Source organism: Theropithecus gelada, chromosome 11 (assembly GCF_003255815.1).
Source record: "Theropithecus gelada isolate Dixy chromosome 11, Tgel_1.0, whole genome shotgun sequence".
NCBI lineage: Eukaryota > Metazoa > Chordata > Mammalia > Primates > Cercopithecidae > Theropithecus > Theropithecus gelada.
In genome coordinates, this window is record NC_037679.1 from 9,427,653 (window position 1) to 9,450,103 (window position 22,451).

A 22,451-nucleotide genomic window follows, 5' to 3' on the forward strand; every position below is an offset into this window, starting at 1 on the left:
GGTGAGGGAGGCAGTGGGGCGCCCGGGCGGGGGGGGTTGGAGGGGGGCAGAGACCCCCCGCCAATCCCCCCCCCGCCGGGAAAAAACCAACACCCCCCAAAAAAAAAAAAAAAAAAAAAAAAAAAAAAAAAAATGGTAGGATGGTCACTGATTCAATTCGTGTTTTTAAAAGAGTGCTCTGGAGTGTGGAGAATGGACTGGAAGGGGCTGAGAATGGAGGTGGCATTAATGAGAGAGAATGCTGGCTGGGCTGCAGAGATAATGGCGCTAGAGATAAAGACAAGTGAATAGATTTGAGATACATTTCGAAGAAGAATCAGTAGGGTGGTAACGAGAGGGAGAAGAGAGAATGATTCCTAGGTTTCTGGCAGCTGAGTCAATGGAAGTAATGCTTCCTGGGACGCGGAATTGTGAAGGAAGAGCAAATTTGGAAACGGGGAAGATCAAGAGTTCAATGTTAGCCATGTTAACGGAAACATCCATTTGGTGGGAGCAGTGATGAGATGCATGTGTCCAGAGCTCAGAAGAAAGCTCTGAGCTAGTTGTACTCATTTAGGGCTTATGTGCCCACGGATTGTATTAAAGCCACAGGAGTAGATGACATCTGCAAAGAGTGTGTAGTGTGAGAAGATACCTGGAACTCAGTCCTGGAGACTCTAACATTTCAGCAGTCGGAACAGATGATAAGAGAGACTGACAAGGAAGAGACAGAGAGGGAGGAGGAAAATGATGAGACTTTCAGAGAAGCCAAGAGAAGCAAAAATGTGGGAGGGAAAAAGTGGTGAGAGTTCATGTAAGATAAAGACCAAGAAACATCCCTTTGATTTAGCAACACAGAAGTGTTTGGTAATCATGGCAATCCTTTTTCATTATAATTAATTCACCCATATTCCTTTAATGGGCATTTGGATTGTTTCCAGTTTTTCACCATTGCAAATAATGCTTTGGTGAATGTCCTTGTATGTATATTTTTCCCACTTGTACTTATATATCTAAGAGATTCCTTAAAAGTGAGAATTCAGGGATACAGTGGATTGTAGCTATTATAAAAAGGAACTTAGAACTGGCCTTGAACTTGCATTTCCATACCCCTTGGATAATCATCTACAGTATATTACAGCAATAATACAATATATGAAAACTAGAACCAATTGGCAGACAGGTTTATATTTAGCCAACTGTTCTCCAAGGCAAGGTATTTACATTGTGGTTAGTTGAGTAAATAAGCTCAGAGGTTCCCTTCCCTTTAGTGTCTAACAGAAACATAGATTAAAAAAAAAAATCAAAATACTTCTCATCTTTGGCCCTGTCCTTTTAGCAGGGAGGCATCTGTAAGACCAGGTGTATACACCAAAGGCTGTCTTCAATCCTGTTCTCAAACCCCTACTCAAATATCCCCACCTTTTATTTGTAATGAAGTTCCTGCTAAATAGTAGGTAACAGGGAGAAAGGCTCTACACCACCGCTTTCTTCCAAGTTCAATCCTTGGTACTTTTATATTTTGTACTCTTAGATTGCCACAGGACTGAGGCTCAATACTTCTGAATTCAGTGTTCAGGCCTCAGACTTTTCTCAGAGGCCCTTACAGCAACTAGCATTCTTCTGACACAAAATGTGAAGGACACAAAATGGTGGCACCATTCTGAAGATTCAAATTTGGGAAAATAAAACATTTGCAATAAAATTTCTGTAATTAAAATCTTGTTCCTCTTTCCTTCCCAGATTTTTTTTTTTTTTTTTTTTTTTTGAGACGGAGTCTTGCTCTGTCGCCCAGGCTGGAGTGCAGTGGCACGATCTTGGCTCACTGCAAACTCTGCCTCCCAGGTTCATGCCATTCTCCTTCCTCAGTAGCTGGGACTATAGGCACCCGCCACCACGCCTGGCTAATTTTCTCTATTTTTTAGTAGAGACGGGGTTTCACCATGTTAGCCAGGATGGTCTTGATCTCCTGACCTCGTGATCCACCTGCCTTGGCCTCCCAAAGTGCTGGGGATTACAGGCGTGAGCCACCCCATCCGGCCCACATAAGGAATTTGATCTTGCAACTGCTCACTAATGCTCAGCTGTGGGGCAGGCAGCTGATGGAAGATGCTAAAATTATCTGGGGAGTAATAACAGTGTCTCAAATTTTTCTGAGGCCAGAAAACAGAGTTCCTGAGCCATGACTCTTGCTTGTATGCCCTCAAATAGAGCAAAGGGAATGCTGAGCCAAAGAGGGAAAACGGAAACTCCCAAGGTTTAGGCAATGTATTTTCTTCTGGAAAAATTTCACCACTAAAATGTTACAGAGAAGCGAAAGAAGAGGAAGTTAACCAGGCCAACTTGAAGGTCAATTTTTTTCTTATTGAAGGAAGAATAGTCACAAAAAACTAAATATGAATGCTCTTTTTTTTTTAAGATAGGTTCCCACTCTGTCACCCAGGCTGGAGGGCAGTGGTGCAATCACAGTTCACTGTGGCCTTGAGCTTCTGGACTCAAGTGATCCTCTCAACCCGGCCTCCTCCTCTTTCATGGAATTAGGAATGGGTGAAGTTATAACAAAAACAGGGGCAGCTGTGATAAGGTAGAGGCATGCTGGCAGGGGGTGAGCTTAGGGGTCTTCGTGCTGTGTTCATCAGTTCTACCATCTTGGTGTGTGACCTTCAGTCACAATTGCTAATCCTCAAGCTCCTAATCTGTCAGAGTGGGGCAAATGCTAGCCAGATCAGTGGTTTCAAGCTCTGCTAGCTGCAGAACCCTCTCTTCAAATGCTGTCTTATGTAGAACCTAACCTTTACAAGGGATCAAAGCAGGATTGCTGGAATGGAAAATCTAAAGGGCTGGGCCTGGGATCTGGGCCTGGGCTTAGCCCTTAGGGTGTTCCAGTTGTTGGAGAACTGGCCCTGAGATTCCTCTGAAGACCACAATTAAGATAGTTTAAAAACTACCAGGCTAGATTCTCTTTAATTCCAAAAATGTATGAGTCAAACAAATTCCACCCAAAGAGTCAACTGTTATCAAATGAAGGATTATATTATGCTGAAGTCAGTGGTGAGTGAAACCAAAGCTAGCTATTCAAATGGACGTATCAATAGGAACTTCTTACCTCAAATGTAATGACTGTTATAGAGGCTTAGTCAGAGAAATAAGTCTACAGCTATAAAGGACCATGGGACACAAGCTCTGATGCTAGAAAAAGTACTCTTCTATAATATAAACATAAACAGCACTGTTAGCAATTAGAAAGTAAAGCTGACTTATCTACAAACATCAGCCAGATTAAGCTTCCTCCAAACATCACTTTCATATTAATCTCTGATCAGAGACCTCCTAAGTTTTCCTACTGTTTTTAGCTAGGCTTGTATAGGACTTACTATTTGCAAACCCCGTAATATAAAGCCACTAGGTGTTGGAAACAGACATTAGTATATGCTTTGTGGAAAACAGTCCTGTAGTCTACAGCCATACCACCCTGAACGCGCCTGATCTCAACTGATCTTGGAAAATAGTCCTGCAGTCTTCTTTGGGAAGCTACAGTGAGTGAACCTTAAAAACCTTAAGTAATATTAGCAACATGTTTCCACTGAGTATAAAACCTAGAACAGAAATCCAGGCTGATTCCCTGGTTTTCACTCCCATCAGTATAAACCACCACCTGTCCTACTTCTATGTCTTTACCTCCTGTTGCTCCCCTTCCTCTGGAATGTCTCCAGCATTCTCCAAGCCTACCAAATGACTCTATTCATCTTTCCAAACCAGTTCCATATGTTAAGCACATCAGAAGAAAAATATGTAACAGGAACAGACTCAAATATTAACTTGAATAGGTTACTTCCTTTGCCTCAGTTTTCTCAACTATAAAAGAGGGGTAAAGCCCCTTCCTCATATAGTTTTTGTTAGGATTTGAAATAGTATATATTTTATATATTTCTTTTTTTTTTCCTGACACGGAGTCTCACTCGGTTGCCCAGGCTGGAGTGCAGTGGCATGATCTTGGCTCACCACAACCTCTGCCTCCCAGGCTCCAGTGATTCTTCCACCTCAGCCTCCCGAGTAGCTGGGATTACAGGTGCACACCACCACCGCCCAGCAAAATTTTTGTATTTTTTTGTATTTTTATATTTTGAGACAGAGTCTCGCTCTGTAGCCCAGCCTGGAGTACAGTGGTGTGATCTCGGCTCACTGCTACTTCCGCCTCCCAGGTCCCAGTTAAGCAATTCTCCTGCCTCAGCCTCCCAAGTAGCTGGGATTACAGGCACGGGCCACCATGCCCAGCTAATTTTTGTATTTTTTAGTAGAGACAGGGTTTCACCATGTTGGCCAGGCTGGTCTTGAACTCCTGACCTCGTGATCTGTCCGCCTCAGCCTCCCAAAGTGCTGGGATTACAGGCGTAAGCCATCGCGCCCAGTCGTTTTTTTTGTATTTTTAGTAGAGATGGGGTTTCATCATGTTGGCCAGGCTTGTCTTGAACTCCTGACCTTAAATGATCCACCTGCCATGGCCTCCCAAAGTGCTGGGATTACAGGCATGAGCCAGTGCACCCGGCCAAAATAGTATGTGTTTCTGTCAAGAGTCTAGCATGGTGCCTGGCACACTGATTCTAATTAACGGGTTCAGGATTGACAGTTTTGCAATCCTTTCAGCCTTCATGGAGAAAAGACAGTGAACCCAGTATACCATGAGAAGGAACTGTGAGATCCCTCTGCACTTTCTTTCTGCAAGATTAAGAAGGCCCTAAAAGTTGGAAGCCTTTTCCAACTTCTTAACTCTCCTTCGTGCTACTATAAGACCCAAATCCTAATGAAAACTGGCTGGGCTGGACAATGACAGAATAGGGTGGTGAGAAAGGCACTGGGGAAGAGGTGAGAGCCTCACTGAAGTGACTGAGTTGGGCAAGGAAGAAAGTGAGGCCAGGAAGGGGACTGACATCCAGGGCTGGGTGTCCTGGTGAAGTCAAAACACAGGGTCACTGGGAATAAGAGTTAAACAAGTGGAAAAACAGGAGGCTCCAATCAAACAGTAGGTTCTCCAAATGCACCATTTCAGAGAAGGATTCTGAGTGATGATAGGTTGAGACTGGAGGCAGAGGCATGGGAGACAATATGCAGGTTGCAGAAACGGGGAAGATCAAGAAATTATGAGTCCAGGTCGGGTGCAGTGGTTCACACCTGTAATCCCAGCACTTTGGGAGGCTGAGGCAAGAGGATTGCTTGAATCCAGGAGTTCGAGACCAGCCTGGACAACATAGTGAGACACTGTCTTTATAAAAAATAAAAAATTAGATGGGCATGGTGGTGCATGCCTATGGTCCTAGCTACTTGGGAGGCTGAGGCAGGAGGACTGCTTGAGCCTGGGAGGTCGAGTCTGCAGTGAACCATAATTGTGCCACTACACTCTAGCCTGGGTGACAGAGTAAGACCCAGTCACGAAAAAAAAAAAAAAAAAAAAAAAGAGAGAAAGAAGAAAGAAAAAAAATTATGAGTCCAAAGTATCAGACAGGTCACTGATGTGGACCCAATGATTCTTCAATGAGGACACCATTGGCACCAATGGCCCTGGGGGACATTTAGACATGTGTTAGAATCTTGTTGGGTTTTCTCCCCTATCACTTTTTTTTTTCTTTTTTGGTTGTCACAATGTCATGGGTTCATTTAGAGGAGGGCATCATGATGAATATCCTGCATGGGGAAGATCTGCCTCGCCCCAAATGCTATAGCACCCTCAATGAGAAACACTGAAAAAAAAAAAAGATGCTAGAAGTTAGTGTCCCCTGGAGGCTAGCATGCCACTGCAACGAAGGGGAGGATAAGAGTGCAGTATAGTTAGATGTGAGCCTGAAAGCACATGTCTTAAACTTCGGAAGCAGGCACGAGAGACAATGAATGGGAAACAGTATTGGAGATATAGGAGAGTAGCAACCCTGGCCCCCAAAATATTTCAGGGAAGCATGTGCAGAAAGGGCAGGCGGCCAGGCCGGGTGCAGTGGCTCATGCCTGTAATCCCCAGCACTTTGGGAGGTCGAGGTAGGCGGATCATGATGTCAGGAGTTCAAGACCAGCCTGACCAATATGATGAAATCCCATCTCTACTAAAAGTACAAAAATTAGTCGGGCGTGGTGACGTGCGCCTGTAATCCCAGCTACTCAGGAGGCTGAGGCAGGAGAATTGCTTGAACCCAGGAGGCAGAGGTTGCAGTGAGCTGAGATCGCATGACTGCACTCCAGTCTGGGTGACAGAGCAAGACTCCATCTCAAAAAAAAAAAAAAAAAAAGAAAAAAAAAAAAAAGAAAGAGCAGGCAGCCACTGCTCAAACACAGAATGCATGTCATGCATGTCAAGGGAAAGCCAAGTTTAGTTAAAGACAGGTGGGGCTAAAGAGGGTGAAAAGGGTAAGAATGTGGAGAAGTTTCTCTGCAGAACAGGGAGTTTCCAAGTCCCATTAATCACATCTCAACACTGTCTGATATCCTTCTCTTTCCCTCTATCCCTGTTCCCCCTTGACCCCCAACAGCTTTCACTTGAGTTCCCAAGAGAACCTCATAAATTGTCTCCATGTTACCAGTCTCTCATCTTTCTAACATAGCTTTACACTCTTGCCAGAAGCCTCCTTCTAAAATACCAGTCTGATCGTGTCACTCCCCACACGAAAACCAATTGTGTTCACTGGTTTTCTTACTAAATCCTAACCTTAGCAGAGCATCCGAGGTCTTCCATCTGGCCCTAAATGAATTACACCAGTTCCTTCTCCCTTTTGTATTTCTCCATCCCAGACTGCTTGCTTTCCTATTCCCTTTATCATGTTCAGCTTCCATAATCCTTTGCTTCAATCTCCTTAGACTTGACTCATTCCGCTTCATGTTCAAGTTCACTGCTTTGACTCCACAAGTCCATCTCTTCCACTACCAGGGCTTCTTAAACTTCCCTGAAGGTAAAAATTACCTAGGATACTTGTTAAAAACATAATTTCCTGGACTCTATCCACACATACCAAATCAGAACATAGGATGATTTTAAAACATGTCCAGGCTGGGAACAGTGGTGCGTGTCTATAGTCCCAGCTACTCAGAAGGCAGAGGCAGGAGGATCGCTAGAGCCCAGGAGTTTAAGGGTGCAGTGAGCCGTGGCCACACCACTGCACTCCAGCCTGGGTGACAGAGTGAAACCCCATCTCAATATTTTTTTTTTAATTAAAAAAATTTTAAATGTCCAAAATTCTGACATTCCTCCTATCAGAGAAGGTGGAGTCAAATTGCCCTCCTCCAAAATGAGTCAGCTTTAGTGACTCACTTCTAATGAAGTGAATGTGGTAAAAGTGATACTGTATGACCTCCGAGGCTAGGTCATAAAAGGCAACACAACTTTGAACTCCCTCTTTTGTTCCCTCCTTCCCTCTGTCACTGGATGCTTGCCCTGGGAACTGAGCCAGCAAGCCAAACAGCCACATGGAATGGCCATGTGTAGGTATTCCTACCATGGCCCCCACTGAGATCCCACATGACAGCATCAACCGCCTGACTTGTGAGTGAGCCAGCCTTTTGATGATTATGGCTCCCAGCCTTTGGGTCACCCTGGCTGATGCTGAGTAGAGCAGAGATCCTGCCCAAACTGGAGATTCAAAAGCAAAATAAATTCTGTAATTATTATTATTATTATTATTATTATTTAAGACAGAGTCTTGCTCTGTCGCCCAGGCTGTAGTGCAGTGGCACGATTTCAGCTTACTGCAACCGCCGCCTCCTGGGTTCAAGCGATTCTCCTGCCTCAGCCTCCTGAGTAGCTGGGACTACAGTACAGGCATGTGCCACCACACCTGATTAATTTTTGTATTTTTAGTAGAGACAGGGTTTCACCATGTTGGCCAGGCTGATCTTGAAATCCTGACCTCAAGTGATTCACCTGCCTCGGCCTCCCAAAGTGCTAGGATTACAGGTGTGAGCCACCGCGCCTGGCCAGATGTGTTCTAACAAAGTTTTATTTACTAATCAGCAGTCAGTGGGCTATAGTATGCCTGTGTAGGTTGCACTTTTCAGCAGAACTGTGTGCAATGATGAAATGTTTCTGTGATGTTCAATACGACAGTCACCAGCAACAAGTAGTTACTGAGCATTTGAAAAGTGATAAATGCAGCTGGTAAACATTTAAAACTAAATTTTCAATGTTATTTAATTGTAATTAACTTAAACTGAAATAGCCACCTATATAGTGGCTACCACATTGGAAAGTGCAGGTATAGAGAGTGCTTAACACACCCTTCAACCAAATCAAAACTTGCCTCAAAACTCATCTCAACCAGAAAGCCTTCCTGATGAGCTCCTGTCCATGATGCTCTCTCTGTCTCTTATTCTGTACCTAATCCTCACTCCTGTTCATTTTAGACCTGCTGATATTTTGCTTTATAATTATTTCATAATTATCTTTTTAAAAATATTTTTTGTGTCTATAACTGCTTCTTCTACAAACTAAACAAAAATTCAAAGACATAGAATGTATCTTCTGATTATTACCCTCCTCCTCCTTCTGCACAGTGCCTCATATAGTGTTTAAAATCCAGGAGGCGCCCAATAAAACTATTTTACATAATGTATTTCCTTCACCAATTTCCCTGACAGGTGGCAATGTGTGCCCCAGACATATGGTCCTTTTGGACCAGGATCAGCACTTACTTGGAGAATATTTCCACAATAGCCGATGACTTGTTCTTGTTGACAAGAGAAAGTTCTTTGGCCGTTACCCTCAATGACAGTGAGGTCCATTGCCGTCTATTAAATGGAGTTGATTCCATCTTATCTACAGACACTGAAATACCTATGCAATAAAGAAAGTCGGAATATTAGACACAGAAGAGGATTCTCCAGCATCCAAGGATTGGCAGTGGTGTGGTAGAGTCCTAAACTTGCAGACCACACTCCTCCACTGTTCTCCCCCAAACTGTGTAACCTTGGTCAAATGATCCAATATCTTTGGGTTGTGGTTTCTTATAAAAGGAGGCCACACCAGATGACCTTTAAGGTCCCTTCCAGTTCCATTTTATGACTGACCCCACTGTGCAAACATCAGTTGGCCTTTCTCTGAACTGAAGTCTGTTCCAAAGTCATATTTGGAGTGAAATGTTCCCCTCTTCTGAATTACATCCCAGGGGAGGTACAATCAGCATTTCAGTAGAGCCAGGTCCAAATTAGTTTCTACCTACATCCAAGTTTCTTTTGGCTGCCCTTTTTCCCCAAGCTCTGCAGCACTGGCCACTCAGTGCCAGGGAGAGAGCTGGGGGCACAGAGTGGTATAACAAGAAGAGCAGGGCTTTAAGGTGAGACAGACTTTGGGGAAATCCTAACTTTGTTACCTTGAACATATTATGTAATATTTTCCATTTCACTTTCTTCAGCTAAAAAATAAGGATAATATCTATCTTTAGGAGGTTTTGATATAGATGTAAGGAGATAATATATTTAAAATACTAGATATGTTACAGTAGTATTAAGAGCATTTTAAATATAATTATCATTGACTCATTATAATTCTCATTTTAAAGTCTTTATCAAGGGGAAGTATAATGTACTTTAAGTTCAGGAGACAAACCCTCTTTTCTAACATCCCTTTCAGCCAAAGAATACATAAAGTCATATCCTTGATATCACCTATTCCCTACCCATTAATCTGGATCGTTTGGTTATTTTGCCCCACTAATTACCAAAGGAAAGGAGTTTCAACCTTTGTCCAGAAGAGGTGAGATTAGAAATGAGTCAACAGTTTCCTTATTTGAAGAGTGAAAAATATAGATTAAAGTACCACTTTGTTTCTGATCCAGGAGTCTTGAAAACTAAAAAATAATAATAATAAAGTACTGCTAATTCACAGCTTACCAGAAGTAAAAGAAAAATAAAGTACTACTTACAGCTCTTGACAACCGAAGAGCATAACTGATCTGGTAGAATGTATGGTTCATCAGGTACTGCTTTCAATAACCTTGACAACCGTAGAACACAGAGGGTATTTAAATCCAGCAACTCAAGCTGCCACTTCACATTAAAAGTCCTGGGTCAGGCTGGGCGTGGTGGCTCACACCTGTAATCCCAACACTTTGGGAGGCCGAGGCGGCTGGATCACTTGAGGTCAGGAGTTTAGGACCAGCCTGACCAACATGGTGAAACCCTGTCTCCACTGAAAACACAAAATTAGCCGGGAGTGGTGGCGCATGCCTGTAATCCCAGCAACTTGGGAGGCTGAGGCAGGAAAATTGCTTGAGGCGGAGGTTGCAGTGAGCCAAGATCACACCATTGCACTCCAGCCCAGGCAACAAGGGCGACACTCCATTTCAAAAAAAAAAAAAAGGTCCTGGGTCAGGCATGTTGGTTCACCTGTAATCCCAGCACTTTGGCAGGACAGCTTGAGGCCAGGAGCTTGAGACCAGCCTGGGTAATATAGCAAGACCCCCTCTTCTCTACAAAAAATTAAAAATTAGCTGGGCGTAGTGGCACACACCTGTAGTCCTAGCTACTAGGCCCAGGAGTTGGAGGCTACAATGAGCTATGAATTGCGCCACTGGACTCCAGCCTGGGTGACAGACCAAGAAGTTCTCCCCCACCAAAGAAAAAAAAAAAAAAGAATCCTGTGATGCAGAATACTACTGTTCCACATGTAATATTTGTTCTTCCAATGAAATCCTTGTCTGAAAGTAATACTAGTTTTGTTAATATGTTTTAATCCTCATGTTGGAAGGCACAGTATGCCTTTTAATGGTAAGGAGCTCTGGGTTAGAGACAGATAAGTCTAAGTGGGAACGTTGGCCTCATCACTTAATAAAAAGTTTCCCTAAAACTTGGATTTCTCACCCATAATAATAGCACTTACTTCACAGTATTCTTACGAAAAATAAATAAGATAAAGAAGAAAAGACCCTGATACAGAATAAGTAAGCAATAAACGTTACTGTTTAGTATTTTAAATGTTTTCTTCCTGGACAAAATAATCGTTAAGTCTACACATGTACTTTGCAATAAACTGGAAAGTACCAAATAATACATGACACCTATTTGTCTATCTGGTATTTAACTGGCAGACTCACCAAACAATGCCAGCCCCTTCTCTAAGATGAAAAAGACACAGGAGCAACAAATATTTCAGCTAAACTTAACTATATAAAACTATCATAGTTTTTTTTGAACTTGGTAAGGCAAGTTAAGGAAATGCTGATGAATGCTTTAAGATATTATTTGGTAGAAATATACTACCAATATAGGTGTGGGTATAAATATTGTCAGTTCTTCCATAAAGATCAACTCTGGATCAAACGGAAAAAAAAAAAAATACAAGATACGTTTGCAGGCCAGGCACAGTGGCTCATACCTGTGATCCCAGCACTTTGGGAGGCCGAGGCAGGCAGATCACTTGAGGTCAGGGGTCAGAGACCAGCCTGACCAACATGGTGAAACCCCGACTCTACTAAAAACACAAAAGTTAGCCAGGTGTGGTGGTACACCCCTGTAATCCCAACTACTTGGGAGGCTGAGGCAGGAGAATCACTTGAACCCTGGAGGCAGAGGATGCAGTGAGCTGAGATCGTGCCACTGCCCTCCAGCCTGGGTGACAGAGTGAGTGAGACTCCATCTCAAAAAAAAAAAAGAAAAAAAAAGGTATGTTTGTAAAAAAGGAAAAGGATTTATTATTTGAGAGACCGAGCGTGATAAAGAAAATAAAAAGGTTAACTCCCAAGTCTAAGTCTGTGGTTCTGATTACTTCCAGCCAGAAAGTTAAGGAAAGTCAGAACATCTATTTTGGTATACAGCTAGGAGAGGCACACCTTACACTCAGGGAATGAGATGACTCTCACCCTGACCATACTTGTCTTCACAGAAGCATAATGTTATTTCTCAGCAATGTGATTAGTACCTATGAAACCGATAAAGGTGAGAATCAATACATGATTTTTGATAGACTCTGGTACCCGGTTATTGAATAACTACTTCCTATGAGATGTAGGGAGAGGTCCCTGCCTGAATAGTGTGCATAATCTACTGTGCTTGCTGACATATACACAAATATTTATAGTACAAGACAGAATGTGGTTAGAGGCTACTCATGGTCTAAGAATACAAGACCTGATTTTCTGGCTTTGTGAGAGGGAAAGGAAAAGACATCAGATGACTTGGGACTTACAGAATGGGCAGAATTTCATCAAAGTGAAGGAAGGAGGAGGAAAGGAGGAGGAAGGAGGAGAATAGCACTAGCACCTTTGGGGAGTCAGTTAAACTCCAGGTGCAAGAGAAGTTGAAGATAGACAAGACTTGACCGGGCGCAGTGGCTCACGCCTGTAATCCCAGCACTTTGGGAGGCTGAGGCAGGTGGATCACCTGAGGTCAGGAGTTCGAGACCAGCCTGCCCAAGATGGCGAAACCCCGTCTCTACTAAAAATACAAAAAATTAGCTGGGTGTGGTGGCACGTGCCTATAATCCCAGCTATTTGGAAGGCTGAGGCAAGAGACTCGTTTGAACCTGGGAGGCGGAGGTTGCAGTGAGCCGAGACTGCGCCACTGCACTCCAGCCTGGGAGACAAGAGCAAGACTCTGTCTCAAAAAAAAGACACAATGGGGCCTGACTGGGAAGAAAAACATGCTAAGGAGTTTGGGTCATATTCCAATAGTGGGAAGAATTCACTCGTGAGTGATCGGAGATGAGGTCTAATCTTAATATGCTATTTACTTAGCACATGCACGGCTTTTATAACAAAAAAAAATTTCTGAGCCTCAATATCCACGCCTGTAAGATAAGATCTCTGTAGTGGATTAACCACAGTCTCTCTGGTGGAACATAGAAAGTTTCTGAAAAAGCATGTAACATGACTAACATCATATTTTAAAATATTATTCAGCAGTGGTGTGCAACTTGCTAAGAGGAAAAAAGACTGGAGTCTAAATTACTAGTCAAGAAGATCCTAAAACTAAGTGAGAGGTAATCAAGGTTTAAATTTGTGAATTAAATTAGGGTAGGTGGAAATGGAAAAGTAGGAAGAGAGAAATTGACAGTTCTTAGAATAAAATGAACTTAGGGTAAAAGAGAATCAAAGCTGGCATCATCAAACCTGAATGACTGGAAGGCTATTGATTCCATTAACAGAGACAGTAAATATAGAAAGAAGAGGGAAAATGATGAGTGTTGATTTACACATGTTGAGATATACACGTCAGCAAGAGAAATCCAAGTGATATACAACAGGAAACTACAAATTCAAAGCTAAAGTTAGAAATCCAACTCTTGGAAGATTTTAAGACACTTACTTTATGCGAAGCATATATCTCAATCCTCATAATCATTCTACAGGATTGGTTTTATTGTCTTATATTTATGATGATGAAATTGAGATCAGACATATTAACTTTACAAAGATCACTTCGCTATAAAGTAGCAGAGCTGGGATTCAAATGTATATTCTGTTCGATTCCAAAGTCCATTTTCTTTCAACTACAATTAATGAAGAATGATTAAAACCACCACTTTTAGCTAATGTAGAAAACCAGGTAGAAAAATCCCTGAACCACCTATCTGAAAACCCATACAAATTATGTTTCAGTAAGAGAATAGTGGTATCTTCCCAGAGTGGTGAATATCAGAGATAATCATTCCTGCTTTCAGGGAAACTTAAAAGTTATCCTGGGCCCACTTGGAATACCCTCCATTGTAGGTAAGTATCTGGCCTTCATAGGCCTGCATTAAAGGTGTGGTATTGGGGCCGGGCGCAGTGGCTCATGCCTGTAATCCCAGCACTTTGGGAGGCTGAGGCAGGAGGATCACCTGAGGTCAGGAGTTCGGGACCCAGTCTGGCCAAGGCAGCGAAATCCTGTCTTTACCAAACATACAAAAAAGTAGCCAGGCATGGTGGCAGGCAACTGTAATCCCAGCTACTTGGGAGGATGAGGCAGGACAATTGCTTAAACTCAGGAAGCAGAGGTTGCAGTGAGTCAAGATTGTGCCATTGCACTCCAGCGTAGGCGACAGAGCGAGACTCTGTCTCAAAAAAAAAAAAAAAAAAGAAAGGTATATTATCTCTCCCCACCCACCCAGTCTCTCTCAGATGAGTTCCATTTTCAGACTTTCAGACTCCAAAACACATTCTCTTCAGTCACATGCATTCTACTACCACATGAACTGTGAAGGAAGAACTGCTGGATTGGAAGACAGTTGGCTGCAAGAGTTAAAGGAAACATATAACAAAAATAAACACAGATTTTTAGTTTCAGAGACTATAAGGATCGTCGCATGACAAATAAATGGTATACACAGAAAGGGGAACTGTTTGCTGAGAAGGAAGATGCCTTCAGTTTCAGATACAAATGGTAGATTTTTTTCATCAACAAAGTAGCTCAGAAATCAAGTAACCAAATCCCCTTTTTTACAGCGAGGAAACCAAGACACATAAACGTTCAATCATTTTCCCAAAGTCACCAGCTGGTTAGTATTAGAGCTAGAATTCTAACTCCCAGTATCAATGTTCTTTTATCAAACCAGGTAGCTTAAGATGGGCCACTAAACTGTCCTAGGGTGAGCTGTGGCTTGGAGATAAAGATCTCTCGAACAAAGGTCCTTGAAAAGTTGAAGAGTGACTCACTGGGAAATCTGCCCAGGTATCTGCTTCCTCAAGCTATTGCTTAGGGTGAGGCCAGTAACTGCTCCAGGAAACCTATTCTAATAAATTCATTTACAGACTCTCCTGACCAAGGGAACTGTCTCTCAGAAACCAGGCTTGGACAAAAACAGCCGGGCGCGGTAGCTCACGCCTGTAATCCCAGCACTTCGGGAGGCTTAGGTCGGTGGATCACTTAAGTTCAGGAGTTCGAGGCCAGCCTGGCCAACATGGTAAAATCCCGTCTCTACCAAAAATACAAAAATTAGCCAGGCGTGGTGGTGCGTGCCTGTAATTCCAGCTACTCAGGAGGGTGAGGCAGAAGAATTTCTTGAACCCCGGAGGCAGAGGTTGCAGTGAGCCAAGATTGTGTCACTGCACTCCAGCTTGGGCAACAGCACAAGACTCTGTCTCAAAACCAAAAAAAAAAAAAAAAAAAAAACACCAAACCAAACCAAAAAATAAATGAGCTGGCCCTGCAACCAGCCCTCCCCAAGCCACTAATAAAATCCTATTCTTATATATCTGATCTCAGTGGCCTCCTCTCTTTTTTATCTCTTGAGATGGTTACTTATTCAAGAAGTATGGCTTCCTGAACATAGCCTCAGAAAATTAGAACAAAGTAAAAATTACAGACTCACTTATGAAGAAAAAATGGGCCAGGTGTGGTGGCTCATGCCTGTAATCCCAGCACTTTGGGAGGCCGATGCAGGCAGATCACGTGAGCTCAGGAGTTTGAGATCAGCCTGAGTAACATGGTGAAACTCTGTCTCTACAAAAAAAATACAGCAAACTATCTGGGCATGGTGGTGTGTCTGTAGTCCCAGCTACTCAGGAGGCTGAGGTGGGAGGATCACTTGAGCCCTGGAGATTAAGGTTGCAGTGAGCCGTGACCACACCACTGTACTCAACCTGGACTATAGAGCCAGACCCTATCAAAAAAAAAAAAAAGAAAAAAGAAAAAAAAAAAGAAATGAAAAGAAAAGGAAAGAAAAGAAAAGAGAAGAGAAGAGAAGAAAAAGGCCGGGCGCGGTGGCTCACGCCTGTAATCCCAGCACTTTGGGAGGCCGAGGCAGGTGGATCACGAGGTCAGGAGATCGAGACCATCCTGGCTAACACGGTGAAACCCCGTCTCTACTAAAAATACAAAAAATTAGCCGGGCTTGGCGGCAGGCACCTGTAGTCCCAGCTACTTGGGAGGCTGAGGCAGGAGAATGGCATGAACCCGGGAGGCAGAGCTTGCAGTGAACCAAGACTGCGCCACTGCACTCCAGCCTGGGAGACTGAGTGAGACTCCGTCTCAAAAAAATAAAAGAAAAACATTATTTTTAAGAAATAGATTGTAGAGTTTTAAAGTTTTTCTACCAACAACTCTTCCCAATTTGAATGTCATCAGGTAAAAGGGAGCAATTAAAGGAAAAAAAAACAACAACCTAAAAAACTTCAAGTTGCAAAGGGGAATTTTAAATAAAAGCAACATGAAATACGTTGCTACATAATGTTTTTTTCAGAAAATTACATTTATTTCTAAGTTTATATTTCTGTACAAAAATAGTGACTAAATTCACATTCTTGAACATTTTTTGGAAGTTAATAGTTATTTATTTATTTTTAGACAGAGTCTCGCTCTGTCGACAGGCTGGAGTGCAGTGGCGTGATCTTGGCTCACTGCAACCTCCGCCTCCCAGGTTCAAGCAATTCTCCTGCCTCAGCCTCCTGGGTAGCTGGGATTACAGGCACGTGCCACCACTCGGCTAATTTTTTTTTTTATTTTTAGTAGAGATGGGGTTTCACCATGTTGGTCAGACTGGTCTTGAACTCCTGACCTTGTGATCCACCCGCCTCAGCCTTCCAAAGTGCTGGGATTACAGGCGTGAGCCACAGTGCCTGGCTGGAAGTTAATAGTTCTTTAACCTTTTTTTTTTTTAACGTTATTTTTTTAAACATGGACTGCTTCACAAATTTGTGTGTTAACCTCACACAGGGACCATGCTAATCTTCTCTGTATCATTTCAACTTTAGTGTATGTATGACTGAGTGAGCACTCACCTTTTATTTTGAAACAATTTCATACATAAGACTTGCAAAAAGAGTACAAGAGTTCCCATATACATTTCACCTAGCTTTATCTTATATTACCATACTACAGTTAGCAAAACTAAGAAATGAGCACTGGTACAATACTATTAACTATAGACTTTATTGAAATTCCACCAGTTTTTTCATTAACGTATTATTTCTGTTTCAGGATCATACACTGCATTTAGCTGTTGTGTCTTCCTAAGTCTCCCCCAATCTATGACAGTTACTCTGCTTTTCCTTGTCTTTCATGACCTTGATATTGTTGAAACTATTGGTCAGATATTATGTAGAATGTTCCTCAATTTGGGTTTCTTGGTTTCTCCAGTAAAATAGAATCAAGACTCATTGGAGAAGTGGTTGATTCCAGAGCTGGGGAAGGGCAAATACAAGATCAGCCTGGAATATCTTGCAATACTCAAAAAACAAAAAGCTTTTTTAAAAAACATGATGTTTTCTCGGATTAGATTGAGATTATAAATGTTTGAAAGGAATAATCCAGAGCTGATGTGCCCTTCACAGTGCATCACATCAGAGGGTACATGATGTTGATGTGATGTCTTATTACTCATGACATTAGCCTTGATCACATGGTTAATGTGGTATATCAGGTTTCTCCTCTGTAAAGTTATTATTTGTTTTCCCTTTGTAATTCATAAATATTGTGAGGGAGAACTTTGATTCTGTTTCTCTTTAAACTTTTTCCCATTAATTTTAGCACTCATGGATGGGTCTTGCTTATGGCAATTATTACTGGTATTCTAATGGTGATTTTCTGTTACTCTCATCCTTTCTGCATTTATTAATTGAAATTCTTCTACAAGGAATATTTGTTCTCCCTCATTTATTCAACCATGTATTTACTATTATTATTTTTATTATAATAGAGATGAAGTCTCCCTATGTTGTCCAGGCTGGTCTCAAATTCCTGAGCTCAGATGATGTTGAAGGCGGAAAGAGTGAGGGTCGTGATCAACTCAGTATACCACTGGAGGCTATATGAGTAAACAGCAAACTGTTCTCATGAATGCAGAATGTTGGCAAACTGACAAACTGCATCTGCCACATAATTCTTGTGATTAGGCATAATTGATGCCTGTTAACAGTAATATGAACCTGTGATCAATTAAGCAGTTGACCAATCATTACCTCCTCCTCCCTGCTCTTTCTACCAATAAATACGAAGGGTTGTGGAAGCTCAGTGGGCTGCCTTTGCTCACTAGAAGCAGGGAACTCTCTTTTTCTTCCTCTGGCCGCTTCCTTTAAAATAGTTACTTTTGTTTTAAGTTTTCATTTTTGCTTAGTTCAGTCTCATAATGACGGTCTCAAGTAGTAACAGTAGTAACTGTCATAGCCATAGTCTCAAGTAGTAACCTTGGCAGTATGCCACAAGATGATCTTCCTGCTTCGGCCCCCTAAAGTGCTAGGATTACAGGCATAAGCCACCACGTTCAGCCCAACCATTTATTTATACCAGTATCGTTTCATAGATATTTTATTCCCTGTGTTATAATCCAATACTATCCTTATTTTGTTGCTCAAATTGTTCCAGCTCTGGCCATTTGGAGTTTTTCGGCTTGGCTCCTGTGTTCTCTCAACTTGCCCTGTTTTTTGTTTGTTTTGTTTTTAGCACGTCCTTACTTTCTAGCACTACAAGATATTCCAGGCTCATCTTGTATTTACCATGCCTCAGCTCTGGAATCAACTATTTCCCCAAGGAGACCTGTTTTCTTTTATGGGAGAAGTTAACATCTGGACACTACTAGTTATGCTCATTGCCACTGAGATGTCACCGCTTCCAGGCTCTCTTAGTGGACAAAACCAAGAATTATATGTGTGTATACTGACCCATGTATACACACTTTGTGTGTGTGTGTGTGTGACAGAATCCACTGTCACCCAGGCTGGACTGCAGTGGTGCAATCACTGCTCACTGCAACCCACCTCCTGAGCACAAATTATCCTCCCACCTCAGCCTGCCGTGTAGCTGGGACTAGACACATGCCACCGCGCCTGGCTAATATTTTAAATTTTTTTTTAGAGACAGAGTCTCCCCATATTGTCCAGGCTTGTGTCAAACTCCTGGGCCCAAGGGATCCTCACACCTCAGCCTCCCAAAGTGCTGGGATTATAGGTGTGAGCCACCGCGCTTGGCCTATATGCACACATTTCTTTGTTTAGCTCTATATCTACCTATACCTTTTTTTTTTTTTTTTTCCTGAGACGGAGTCTCACTCTGTCGCCAGGCTGGAGTGCAATGGTGCGATCTCGGCTCACTGCAACCTCCACCTCCCGGGTTCAAGCGATTCTCCTGCCTCAGCCTTCTCAGTAGCTGGGACTACAGGCATGCACCACCACACCCGACTAATTTTTGTATTTTTAGTACAGACAGGGTTTCACCACGTTGGCCAGGATGGTCTCGATCTCTTGACCTCGTGATCTACCCACCTCAGCGTCCCAAAGTGCTGGGATTACAGGTATAAATCACCGCGCCTGGCCCTATACATATTTTATAAACTATAAATTCATATGACACTTCTGACTCCAATCCAGCATCACAAGGTTCAGTCTAGTATTCCCTCTTGGCTTATTTGTAACTTCTTTCTCTGATAGTAAAAAGCCTAACCGCACAGAACTTTGATTTCTGAAAAGAGATCTAGAATCTCTAAAATTATGCCATAACCAGCTTCTCTTCCCGTGATACACCATATATTTTTTTCACTCCATTTGAAAAGTTATCCCCTACTCAACCTATTCACCTTAAAAGACTCAAGTGAAAGACCACACATAGCCCTTTTCCAAACTGCCCTAGCCCTATTCCTAATCAGCATAAGTCACTTCCTCTGCCTTATAATAATTTTATAATTCCTACTCAATAGCAAGATACTTGAAGTCAGAGGACAGATCTACTTTGTCTTTTACCCTTCTGACATCTAGTATTTAATACATTGCTTTCTAAATAGAAAGAAGTCTATAAATATGCCTTCCATAAAATTGCACACAGCTTTAAATTTTATCTGAAACACAATTAATACAGAAACTGAATGCTTATCCTGGAGTCCCAAGACTAGTTATGAGAAAGCATATATTTTTCAGAACTGTGAATTACCCAGTAATTTTAGCTTATTCAAACCTCATATAAACTCACAATATAAAAAACTGGAACCACTAAATAACATCAAATATTATACATAAAAAGTTCACTACTCTATTATTCAGAAACATGATGATAGACAAGTCTGCAGGCATGTTAGAACAATCACTGCTACTGTTCTTGGAAGAGCTTCAGGTATGTGTAGAAACATGAATCTAGACAATAGGGCAATTGTAACATTGACCAAATTCCCAGGGGTCAACAAGAATGTAAATGTTTACATCAGGACAGACTCACTTCAATAATAGTTAATCTCTTTATCGCCTTTTAAGGATATTTTGTGCCTTCAAAAACACTAAGACTCAGAGCAAGAGCAACACAAATGAGCTTGTGTAATTGAGAAGCAATTCCACTTTTCTCTTGTCTTGCAGAATCCTCTTTTCCTACCTCCACTCTTACTTCCAGGAATCTATAAAGGGTTAGTTTCCCATCTCTCAGTGAGCTCACTTACTCTCAACTCATCAAAAGTCACTTATTCCACATGATTCCCAAAGCTGGATCCTAAGGCCTAACTTTCCTGACTTCCACTCCTATTTTTTTAATTTTTAATTTTAAATATTTTAATATTTTATTTTTTTTAGATGGAGTTTCACTCTTGTTGCCCAGACTGGAGTGCAATGGCACAATCTTGGCTCACTGCAACCTCCACCTCCTGGGTTCAAGTGATTCTCCTGCCTCAGCCTCCTGAGTAGCTGGGATTACAGGTGCTCACCACCACACCTGGCTAAGTTTTTGTATTTTTAGTGGAGATGAGGTTTCACCATGTTGGCCAGGCTGGTCTCGAACTCCTGACCTCTAGTGAGCCACCTGCTTTGGCCTCCCAAAGTGCTGGGATTACAGGCATGAGCCACCGTGCCCAGCCCAATCCTAGAATTTCTACTCCATGCGGGATAGTTTCATATGTCCAATATGCAACATAACATAACCCGAATCATATGTATTATCCTTTCTTAACCTCTACTCCTCAAATTAAGTTCATTTAATTACAAATCATTTTTCTCCAAATAATTGGTAAATGAATTTTTGCTTACTTCAAATAACACAAAACATAGTATAACAAAATGTAAATGAAGTTTGAAGTTAAAAAGAGAACTTACAGGCTCTCACTGGGCCTCTAATTGTGGTGACATGTGCAAATTTCTTTACTTCTCTGAGGCATATACCATCACTTACCTTAGCTAGTCAAAAATTCTATATAAAATGCCTACACAGGGACACATAGTGGAAAGAAAATAGCAAGAGGCTAAGGGGATGGGGCATGGATTAGAATCTAGGTGTTGAGATCTCCCACCACTAACTAGCTGAGTGATCTTGGGCAAGTTGTTAAACTGAGTTTCCTCATCTATAAATTGAGGATAAAAGAAACTACTTCATTGCGGCAAGACTTAAACAAGTTCTTAAGTGTCAAGTATGTACAACTCTACCTAGCACCCAATAAGAGCTTAAGAAGTCATTTATTTACTTATTTACTTATCAATAAATGCTATTTTACCCCTCTCCCTGCTTTATTTTGCCTTTTGCCTTTCTGACATCTAGTATATTGCTTTCTAAACAGAAGGAACTCTATAAATACATCTTGAATAAAATTGGACAAAGCTTTGCACATATGGACTTTACACAAGCTTTTCCTCACATCTTTAGGTAGGCTCAAGCTATCTCTTGATACAAGCCATTCTCTGAGCACACTGCTCCCCCTGAGCACATTGCTACCCTCTGTCTGAAAATGCTTGAGCCTCCCTGGCCTTCTGCTATGGGTCCCAGCTTGGGGGACACTTTGTTCCAGATGCCTTCCCTGACCCCTCAAGCTTGGGCTAAAAGGTTCCTTGTAAGTTCTCAAAGTTTGCGACCTATCCCTACCTGATCAGATTGTAATTTTTTTTCTGAGACAGGGTCTCACTCTTGTCTCCCAGGCTGGAGTGCAGTGGTGTGATCATAATTATTGCAGCCTCGAACTCCCGGGCTCAAGCAATCCTCCAAGCTCAACCTCCCAAAATGTTGGGATTACAGGTGTGAGCCACTGTGCCTGTCCCACACTGTAATTTTTAAAAATCACACTGTATTTTAAATCCCAGAACAGTGCCTGACACATGGTGGGCACTCAAGTATTTGTTAATGAAGAGAGGGATCCCAGGGATCTGAAATAATTTTTTGGATTCAGCTATTTTTAGAGACTAGTGTTTTTGGGGAAAAGAAATCAAACAATAGAGTAGGTTGTATATGTTTATTCCAAAATAAATCTTTCCAAGGTATGGGAAACCAGTGGAGATAGCCATCAAAAAAATGGTCTCCAGTATTCTACTAAGGTAGAATAAAACTGAATCCCATCAATATTGTTTTAGTTAACTCCCTCTGCTGAGATAATTTAGGTGTTTTCTTATAAATGCTAATGAATAACTATTTGGCTCTACAGGTAACAAAGTCAAATAGTAATTTTAGAAACCAAAAGGAAGATGAGAAATAAAGGGGGAAAACAGTTGGTTTTCCAAATTCAGTATAAATAAATTCAGTTGGTCACAAATTTGAGCGTACATAGAATGACTTAGGAAATGTGTATACGATACTGATTTTCAGGTCCCATCCCATGATTCTGATTCATTAGGTCTGGAGAAAGGCTCAAAAAACCC

The 22,451-nt window shown here is 41.9% G+C and overlaps 1 protein-coding gene and 1 non-coding gene across 3 annotated transcripts in view; both read right to left on the reverse strand.

Annotated features, from left to right (window-relative positions):
• LIMA1 (LIM domain and actin binding 1) overlaps window positions 1-22,451 on the reverse strand; it is a 106,440-nt gene that overhangs the window by 64,734 nt on the left and 19,255 nt on the right. For both annotated transcript variants that reach the window (XM_025403308.1, XM_025403307.1), the window contains exon 2: window positions 8,644-8,785. In XM_025403308.1, the coding sequence (XP_025259093.1) occupies window positions 8,644-8,762 (119 nt within the window). In that variant the 5' untranslated portion in view covers window positions 8,763-8,785. The remainder of the gene's footprint in view (window positions 1-8,643; window positions 8,786-22,451) is intronic.
• LOC112635625 lies at window positions 16,534-16,641 on the reverse strand. Its single transcript, XR_003121970.1, has one exon. It is a non-coding gene; the product is annotated as a U6 spliceosomal RNA (small nuclear RNA).